Source organism: Nannospalax galili, unplaced genomic scaffold (assembly GCF_000622305.1).
Source record: "Nannospalax galili isolate Female #2095 unplaced genomic scaffold, S.galili_v1.0 scaffold717, whole genome shotgun sequence".
Lineage (NCBI taxonomy): Eukaryota > Metazoa > Chordata > Mammalia > Rodentia > Spalacidae > Nannospalax > Nannospalax galili.
Genome location: NW_008339763.1, coordinates 1,412,565 through 1,422,709, shown reverse-complemented (window position 1 = coordinate 1,422,709; position 10,145 = coordinate 1,412,565). Strand labels below are relative to the sequence as shown.

The following is a 10,145-nucleotide window of genomic DNA, read 5'->3' as shown; positions in this document are numbered from 1 at the left end:
GGGGGGGGGGGGGGGAGTCTACGGTGGCCACTAGTTCCAGCAAGGATACCTGTTCTTAGGGTAGCAGCCAAGTCCCGTACAGGTGGCACAGGCACATACTCACATCTGCCAGCCTTTGTAATGAAGTGACGTGCAATGTGATAGCCTGTCAATGAACGCTGGTTCCCAGGCTGCCGCCCAGGCCACTAGTGACACTGGCGCCATCTGCTCCCAGCCAGGGACATACAGGCACCACGTGCCACCCGTCAGGACCTGGTGGGGTGCAGCTTTCTCCTCTTTCCGCTTTTAAAAGCACATCAGTGTGGGGCTCACGGTGGGAGTTTTGACAAGAACGGGAGGCACCTTTCCAAATGCTTTGCAATGTTAAAAATGCACATAAAGTAGCTGGCTCGAAAAGAAGCAACTGGAGGTGCAAAAAGCTCAACAGCACAGCCTGGACCTGGGAGCACAAGGTGCTGCCTCTGCTGTGTGCTCTGGATACTTTCACTCCCTGGAGCTTCCCAAAATAGGCACTGGCTCCCTCCAGCTCCACCCCTGCTTGGTGCCCTGTCTGTTCCCTGGTCCACTAAGGGAGCTCATCTCCCTGATAGGTCAGAGCCTCCCCAGTACAGGCTGTCAGTATGGCAGAGCCCACCAGTCAAGCAAGGGGTCAAGCTCTGGTGTCTGTTCCCATTCCACTGCTGAGCTGGCCAGCTGCTCCCAGGAGGTTGGAGCAAGGGCTTTCTCAAGACCTGGTCTGCTCAGCCGGGATCCTGTTAGGCCCAGGCAGGGCACAACCATCAAAAGCACCTGGAGATGCACCCTTGGGAAGAAGACCAAAGTGGCAGAGGAAGTTCCAGGGAGAAGCAGCAAGGGGCAGTGGCTCCGCACCATTAGGAAGTAGCTCACATGTCCCCCTATGTGACCCTGTAACACCCAGGGAAGGACAGGTAGGGTGGAGATAGGAACTTACAGTCTACTCTCCCAGGAACATGTGGGTGGATGGTCAGTAGCTCAAGACTACAAGCCCACACCTGCCTCGCTCTGGCCCGGGGACTCTGGAGGCCACAAACAAGCCAGAGTCAGCCTTATAGTCTGAGACTGGTCCTCTGCCCCCACTGCAGGGACTGTCAGGCTCTTGGTGGCCACAGAAAGTCCAACCAGCCAAGGACACAGGTTCTAAACCAAAGTACAGAGCAAGGGTTGGGCCCTGTGGGCAGCAGGGTGCACATCGGAGGGTAGAATGAACTTCAGGGAGCCAGGAAAGCCAGGGCTGATGCTGACTCTGTCCTTGAGGGTTTGGAGGAATGGCCAGAAGAGATGGAGCCCCATCCCTTTCATGGAGGGTTATATGTTTTTGTTGAAGTCAAAAGTTTGCTGACGCTAGGGGAGGAAATCTATTTAATTATGACTAGGGTAAGTGGGCCAGTCTGTAGCAGTGCACAGCTGGGAGCAATCCACCTTCTTCACAGTGGGGTGACAGTCTTATAGGGGTCCAGACAGCTAGTGCTATCCAGCTCACCTACCACCTCCCCTGGCCCTTAGAAGGAAGGATTCGGCCTTGGTGAGCTGTTTTTCCCCTCCCAAGCCCCAGAATTGTCCCACAGTGGCTTCCAAGACTGGTAGGTAATAGGCAACAATAGCCCTGACTAGCAGCAGGTTTGGGCCTTGCCAAGAGCAAGGATGGGGGCAGAGGCAATGCTGGAGAAGCCCCTGGGACCCCCATTCTGCTCTCATCACAGGCTCCTTTAGACAGCTGAGTGAATGGAGGCAGGCTCTAAGTGGCTAGGGTATCAGTGTGATGCACATAAGGGCTTATGGGAACAGGGATTCCCTCTCAGATGGCTCGACAGCAAGAAAGAGTAGCACAAAGGCCAGACTCAGGGTAGTGGGGACGAACTGTCTACAGTACAGTGATATAGGAAGTTGTATGGGGGAGACAGGAAGGCAGATTTTACAGGGCTCAGACTTGGTCTCTTGTGTCCCAGGAGCAGATGCAACTTTCCAATGAGGAGTGACTGCTCTACCTGTATTACTCTGAGCTCTACCTGCCTGGAGGGAACAGCCTAGTCCTCCTTTTAGCTCAGAATCTACTGTCTCTCAGTGAAGGGCATCTGACTATGAGAAGCCAAGTCTAAACTTGCCACCTGCCCCAGCAGCATCTGCATCTCTCAATACCCTCTCCCCTACACACGAGAGATTAAGTTCTGGCGGCAGGTATAACTCCATGCCATGGGCCCATCCAACCTGGCACAGCACACATCAGGACCCAGTCACAAGATGGCTAGGCCCAGGGTCTGAGGATGGAACCATGTGGCAATCACTAGGTGGTGGTCACTACAGGGCAATGAGATGGCTTATCTCCCAACCCAAGGTTCAGTCCTAGTCTTAAGCCTTGGTACTTAGGAAGTCTGGTTACTGAGTACTTGGAGCGTGGGACAGAGGCAAGCCACAGATACAGGGAGACCACAGGCAGTACTGACGGGGGTCACGGGCATGGTAGAGTCCTGGCAAGAGCCCAGGCTACTCCCAAGATCCTCAGGTGAGTTTACCAGGTTCTCCTGTTCCCAAAAGAAATAGATCTTAGGGTGCTCCCAATATATCCTGCCTGGAGAACAGCAGCTGGAAGCTATGGCCTGGAGACAGGCTCCGGAACAAAGGAGCTGGCTGCCCCAGCAGATGTTCCCTGCTCTGCCATGACCCCAGACTTGCCCTGGGTACCATCTTTTCCCAGGGCCACCTCTTCTCCCCTCAGTCCTTCTGGTGGGTAAGGCTACTGGACATAGCTGGGCCTCTGCAATCCCAAAGTAAGGCAAGGAAGAGGGTAAAATTGGACTGAAACCAAACTACTTTTCTAGTTAATTTGTACAATAAGCACATCCAAAGCATTTCCTTCTCCCCAGCCTGTTCCTAGGCTGCAGGGGCTTGCAGCAGTAGTGGCATCTGCTTCCAGATACAGTTCATGAGGCATCACCAATGCGATTAGGGGCACCGCAGCCCCAGGTGTTTACTTGCTGGGGCATGTTTACCATAACCTGGCTCATCCTTTGTCCAAGAGCAAAACAGGTGCTTGTGCATGGTCCCCCATGAAAAATCAGGGGCTGCTCAGCCAAGCAAGAGGCAGGTGCCCCTCAGACTGCCCAGGGTACACCAGGGCCGTTTGGAAACACCCTCCCTGCTCTGGCTGCTCCTCAGGCTCAAAAGGGACAGTTACCAAAGTTCTGTGCCTATCCAAGAGTAAAGCTAATTTCCAGGCTGGGAAGTGATCCTCTGGGGAGCATTCATTTGAATCAGGTCCCTAAGTTCCAGATCCTTGACCTTGTCCTCTTCCTATGGCTTGGGGGGTTGGGGGGTGGGGGAACTGTGACACACTGGCCCATAGTGACCACTACATACTCTCTAGCATTGCAGCTCACCTGTGCGGAGGAAGGACTTGCTGCCATCACTGGGCCGGCTAGAGGTCTTGGAGAGCTTGTTGGCAGACACCTTGTAGAGGACCCCTCCTATGCAGCGATAGCCTTTGCTCCGCCACCGAGGGGAGCCAGGTGGGGCTTTCCCACTCCCAGTGACAGCTGGACGTTGGCGGTTCAGCACCAAGGACCTGCAGAGGTAGCAAACTGCCTATGAGACAGGGCCTAGGACAAGCTCCAGCTTTGATGGTCAATGCTAAGGGAGGGGCCCAGAATGAAGGCTGCTGGTCCAGCTGCCAGGAGACTTCTGTCCTTTCTCCCCTCACATGGACATATCTGTGGTAGTCTCCTGGGACTACTCACAAGGAGTCCCAAGACACAGTATTGATTGAATAAATAACCTGGCTAGAAATTTATGAGTCCCCAAAAGGTCAGAGAGGGAGGGAATGGCCTCCTTCAATACACACCCACTTTTGGACACTGTCTCCTAGTCTGACCACTGCTAGGAATGCTCCCTGGGGCCCAGGGGAGGGCAGGTGCCTGGGTGTCTGTATTTTGAGAAGCAGTGCAGGACCCTGGCCCCCTGGAACCAGTAGATGGTTCTCATCTGGGTTCCTGCCAAGGTTGGTTCCATCTCCCCAGGCTGCCTCAGGACAGAGATGATGTGGGGTCAGCAGGGTCTACTTAATCATTATGTTCCCCACCCCTCCTCTGCTCACAACCCTGCACCAAGAGTGGTGGGGTGCTCTCACAGACCCCACCCCAGGCCCACCGTGGAGAAGGGAAACCCTGCTCAAGAGGTCTGGGCAGCTGTGGGACTGGTGGCCTGGAGAGCAGATCTGGGCTAGGTGGACCTTGAGCCTCAGAGGTCACCCTACTGCTCCCCCTCAGTTCAAGTACTTAGGCTTCAACCTACCTGACACCCCATGGTCCCCAGGGAAGCCCAAGCACTGAACAAGCTGAGGAAGCACTATAGATGTTGTCACTCAAAGAGACGACTCCTGCAACCCTTCACCAAGGTGTCAGTCCCTGCCCAGCTGTGACATAAGCAGACTGTCCCCAGAGAGGGAACTTAGTGCCCCAGCAGCCATGGTGAGCCCAGGGCCCCAGCAGGGAGCCAACCCTTAGGATGCATTTTAGCAATGCCTTGTTTATGTAAATCTGTCTCTGCTCATCACATGATCACAGCCTGTATGCACTGCCCCCAAGTGGCAAACCTGGGCAATGGGCACCAGCTATGTATCAGCAGAGCTCACACAGAGACCATGAGAACAGCAGTATCCATCCCTCAAGGGACAGCTCAAATGGGGGGGGGGGGGGGGGGGGGGGGGGGGGGGGGGGGGGGGGGTGAGGGCAACATATCTAACATGGCACAGGCATGGCTATGGCCTCTCCCTTCCAGGGTACTCTCACCATCCCTCCAATGCCCTGCACCCTATCCAGACCCAGCTCCTGAGGGAAGCAAGGCCTGAGGACTCCCAGGATCCTGTAGATTCAGGAGACCCTTCCAGCCAGTCAGGGCCAGGGAGGCATTCCCCAAGTGCTGAGCTACAGAGTAATGGCCAGAGGGGGCTTGCTTGCTTCGCCAAGGCAGCTACAGCATCATTCACTACAGCCTGCCCTGCCACCCAGGGGAGCTACACAGAAAGGAGGTGCTAGGGGAGGCACACCCTGTGCTTAAGCTCAACTACCATTCTAGCATTCAGCACCAGAGCCCCTCTGGGCCTTGGTCTCTCCACCTGCAAGATGGGATAACTCTTGCCGGCTAGTGCCTCTGAGGGCTCATTAGAGAGATAATGTGAGCAAAGCGAGTCAGGCATCAGGGGACCAGAGCTGCGGTGTAAGTACACACACAGTGTGAGCAGGCCACAGAAGGCACTTAACCTAGTTTCCCTTAATTAAAATTCAAGTTCACAAACACCAATCTTAGAGGGAAAGAGTCCTGCCAATAGGCCAGGCTGCAGCGGTCGGTCTGCCTGGCCACTGCCCCGCCTGTCACAGGGCACCATCTGGTGAGGAAAGGGCCCTCTAGGCTGCAGGCCATCAGACCTTGGGACCCCAGGGCACATGCAGCCCAATGAACACTGGCCCTATACCTTTGGCTTGCACCATGTACGAGGAAAGGCCCAACCAAAAAAGGTCTTCTAGTGCCATCAGCCTTCTACTTGAAGACCTAGAGGCTCAGTGGAGTGGTATGTCCTGATCCTCCATAGGAGCTATGGCCACTGCAGAGGGATGCCCAAATGCCCAGGTAGAAGAAAATGGAACTGGGGCTGTAGCTGCTCCAGTTTGCTCAACCTGAGGCTGGCTAGTCCTTCACTATCCTGAGGGCCTGTATACCTGTGTCCACCAGCCTGGGGCTAAAGTGACATGAGGAATAGGGGCCTGGGGGCTGGAGGGTACCACTTTGCAGTAGTGACCCCTCACCTAGCCTCTAGTCATCCGAGAACTGAGGCTAGAGGCCAACTCTGGTCTTCCCCACCAGGGTCATCTAATCTTGCCTGGTGAGTCCTGCCTGGGGTCTGTGCAGGGTCCCAAGTACTCCAAGTACACTCCTCCCAAGTACTCCAACTCTGTTCACAGTATAGCCACACTTGTCTACAACTACCAGGAAGTGTGCAGAACAGCAGGAAATCACATTCATGTTCAGCTGCCATTTTGGGCCCAGTCCTGCAAGAACTCACCTGATGCACTCCCTGCAGAAGCATCCTTGGGGGAGCAGAGGGTGGAGGGGGGCTGATGTGTCATGCATGGTGAGTTCTGAATATGCTTCCTACCAATCCCTCCCTAGAGTAGCCACAGACAAGCCACAGGTTAAAGCAGTATGGGGCAGCCATAGAGCTAGCCAGGCCCAGCCAGAACTGCAAAGTGTTCCTTCACTTCTGTGAGCACCTGCTCCGCAAAGGAGATCTGCAGCCCCTACCTCCCTGTATGAGAAGCCTCAGGCTAGGGACTGTCAAGGGCCTGCCTCAAGGAACCAGGACCCAGGGGCCAGCATGGGGTTCAGGTTGGGCTGGGATGTTATACCCAGGCCTGGTTTCCACAGCCTGTGCCCTCAGAAGGCTAAGCCAGCTTCATTAACACCTACTTTTCATGATTGGTCTTCAAAGGTGAAAGGCTCATTTGGAGTTACAGTTCTTCCCTAGATGGTCTTAGCTATTCCAAATGTTCATTTTATTGTTTTATTTTACTTTCTTTGAGACAAGGTCTTGCTATGTAACCCAAACTGATCTCAAACAGATCTTCCTGCCTCAGCCTCTTGAATGTGGGATTACAGGTGTGTACCACCATGCCTGGCTTGACATATTTATATTCTTTTTTTTAAAATACTTATTTTAGGGGCTAGAGAGATGGCACAGTGGTTAAGAGTACTGACTGTTCTGAGGACCCAGGTTAGGTTCCGAGCACTCACACAGTGACTAACAATTGGCTGTAACTCCAGTTCCACTCAACATCCTCTTCTGGCCTTCACAGGCATTTGTAAGACATGGTTGCACTTATATACATGTAGGCAAAATACTCATACACATAAAATAAAAATATTTTTTTATTTATGTGTATTTGTGTGTGTCTCTGTGAGTGAATGTCACATATGACAAGAGGCCAGAGTTACAAGCAGTTGTGAGCCACTGGACATGGGTACTGGAAACTAAACTGAAGTCTTCTGGAGGAGCAGGAAGTGCTCGTAACTGCTAAGCCATCTCTCTGGCCCACGTTTATATTCTTTATATCAGCAGGCTTGAACTCGCTATGTAGACCAGGCTGGTCTCAAACTCACAGAGATCCGCCTGCCACTGCCTCCCGAGTGCTGGGATTACAGGCGTGCGCCACCACGCCTGGCTTTATATTTTTTTATTGAGTTTGTGTATTTCATACATAAAACCATCTTTATCCCCCCTTCCCCCTTCCCCCTTGGCACCTCCCACAGCCCCCCCCTCACTGGAGTCCATACAGTCTGTCATTTGTATTAAGGCCTATTATGTAAAGTTAGTGTCCCCAGATGTCCCTCAGTGCAGGTTCATCCACCAGGGTTTAGTCAGCCTATCTTCAAGAAGGGTTTAGTCTTCAAGAAGGGTTCATCCACCTGGGTTTCGTCTCCCTCTTCAAGAAGACCATCTCTTTCTCATCCAGCAGTAATCAGCTGCCAATAATTCTCTGACTAAGATTGGGGACTGCTGTTCATTTCCACAGTTCTATGCTGCGTTTTTGTCTGCCTAAGTTTGCATGATGACAGCATTGCTGTAGGCTTGTACAAGAAGGGTCCCAGGCGCCTGTAGGGCCATTTCTGTGTGGTCATGCACCTCCTCCCTGGTTCTAACAATCTTTCTGCCCCCTCTTCAGCCATGGTCTCTGAGCTCTGGGTGAATGGACCCCAATATAGGAGACTGTCCAAGGACCCATTCTCCGCCAACTTTCATTCACTGTGTTTTGGCCATTTGTGCTCCCGACCCTCTGTTGCATGAGGGAGCTTCACTGATGAGAACTGAGAGATGCACAGTGTTCTCTTCACTGTTCTATGTCCATGTTTACATTCTTATGAATGATCAGGAAATATCAATTTGTCCTTTCTCTTTCCTTCTTCAAAAAAACCAGCCAGGTGTAAAGGTGGTGCACGCCTTTAATCCCAGCATTTGGGAGGCAGAGGCAGGAGGATCTCTGTGAGTTTGAGGCCAGCCTGGTCTACATAGTGAGTTCCAGGTCAGCTGGGGCTACAGGGAGACCCTGTCTCAAATGACCAAAAACAAAACAAAACAAACAGAAACAGAATCCTCATTGGAGTGTGACAGCAGCTATGAGGGCAGGAAGCATGTAGAGCAGCCCCTGTGTTTTCTTTTTTTTTTCTTTTTTTAAATTTATGTTTTTATTTCATGTATATGAGTGTACTGCCTGCATGTATGTGAGTGCACCCATGTCGTGCAATGCTTCGGAGGTCAGAAGAGGGTGTCGAATTCCCCTGGAACGAGTTAAGGACGGACGGTTCGTAGCCACCACGTAGGTTCTGGGAATCGAACCTGGGTCCTTTGCAGGAGCAGTCAGTGCTCTTAGCCACTAAGCCATCTCTCCAGCCCAGCCCCTCTGTTCTTATCCCAGACTGCATGTGCAAAGGCCTGTGGAGCCAGGTCCTTAGCGATGGGGCAGGGACTACTTGCTGCTTTGCTCACCACGGAGCCTGAGAGCCCTGTGTGGAACAGCTGTGCATGTGGGTGAGCACTGGAGGCAAACTGGCCAGACCCTTGGGCCTGATGAGGTCAAGGCAAGGGCCTTTCCCTCACTTCCCCTGCTGCCCGCTGGCTATGGACCCTGCAGCAGGGGGGCCAGCAGGGCCTTGTAGCTTTTCAGTGCTGTGGGTGTCACAGCACTCCAGTAAATTGTTACCCTAATGGAGAGGACAGCCTTTGGAGACGAACTATACAGAGAAGAGGGGATAGAATTAATGAGATAATAGTGGGGCCAAGGACCCCGCGTGCGCCTGCCCTCACGGCACGGCTCTGTAATTCCTTTTCTGCAACGGGAGCCGCAGATCTAAAGGCTTCTCCCATCCGTCCAGCAGGCCCATGCCGCCAGGAAATTTCATTAACGCTGGAAAATAGGAAAGGTATTAAGCGTGGATAATGAAGGCCAGGGAGGGAACAGTGCCTTAAGATAGTCTTCTTTCTCGCCTTTGTAATGGGAGGCATGAACTTTCCCTTCAAATCCATTTCTAATCCATTTGAAATACTACAGCAAATTATCTTTCCTTCAGCCCGAAAGCGGCCAGCCAATTTACTCCGAATAGAAGTGACAATGCCCCAGGATTTATCACCATAACCTTGACTACACCAGGGTGAGGCTGGGCCTCCCCTCTCCCCCCTAGGGGGGCACGAAGGATGGGGCAGGGGGAGATAACATTTTAAATGAAAAGCAGTGATAATGGGGAGAAAGGCACACACCTCCAAAGTATCTTTTTTTTAAGAAAGTAAGAAAAGAGAAAAGAAAAAGAAAAAGGCACTGTGAGTCCACTTCCTTGTTAAGAGTGGAGACTTCCAGGTCAGAAGCTGTTTGGGCTGGCAGAGGAGCAGTGGTGGGGTCGGGGTACTTGGGTGGCTATGCCTGGGTCTTCCCTAGCTTTACAGGGTCTGGACACAACAGAAGGCTCTAACACTTGTGTCACCATTACCAGCAACCTGCAGCTCAGTACACAAGCATCTGGCAAACAGCCCTTCCTGACAGGTGCCCATATGACCCTCCGCAGAGAGTCCTCCAGACAGCCTGGTCTCTGCAACCCAGACTCCGGGTGCAATTTCCTTGGCCCTGCAATGTCCCCATAATGGGACACAACCATGGAGCTGGTCAGATAAAGAGATGTGCTCCTCTCTCGGAGATGACAGACTGCTGCACTCATGAACTCACAGCACAGGTGGTAAAGGGGGGCCAGGGACCCTAGGGAACACACTGGGCAGGGCACAATGCAGTGGCACTCAAGAGACCCAAGCTCAGCTAGGCAACTCTAAACTTGGAAGCAATGTCCTGCACATGCCAGGTCCAATAGCACCTTTGAACAACAGATGCTGAGGTCAGAGCTGGGCCTATACAGATGTGGTGTTGAGGGAAGAGTCACCCTAGTAGCTAGGGTGAGAGGGTATGGGCATTAGAAAGAAGAGACTCAGAAGGGTTGGATTTGGGACCTGAAGGTCTTGTCTGTTAAAAAAAACAATGGGGCTGGGGAGATGGCTCTGCTGGTGAAGTGCTTGTTATACAAACATGAGGACCTCCAGA

General features: G+C 52.7%; 1 protein-coding gene across 3 annotated transcripts in view; it reads right to left on the bottom strand.

Annotated features, from left to right (window-relative positions):
* Nucleotides 1-10,145, bottom strand: part of Zc3h3 (zinc finger CCCH-type containing 3) — a 101,793-nt gene that overhangs the window by 34,674 nt on the left and 56,974 nt on the right. For all 3 annotated transcript variants that reach the window (XR_003849769.1, XM_029564234.1, XM_008834527.3), the window contains exon 5: nucleotides 3,396-3,580. Coding sequence is in view for 2 of the 3 variants with exons in the window: in XM_029564234.1 (XP_029420094.1) it covers nucleotides 3,396-3,580 (185 nt within the window). In the remaining variant the exon portion in view is untranslated. The remainder of the gene's footprint in view (nucleotides 1-3,395; nucleotides 3,581-10,145) is intronic.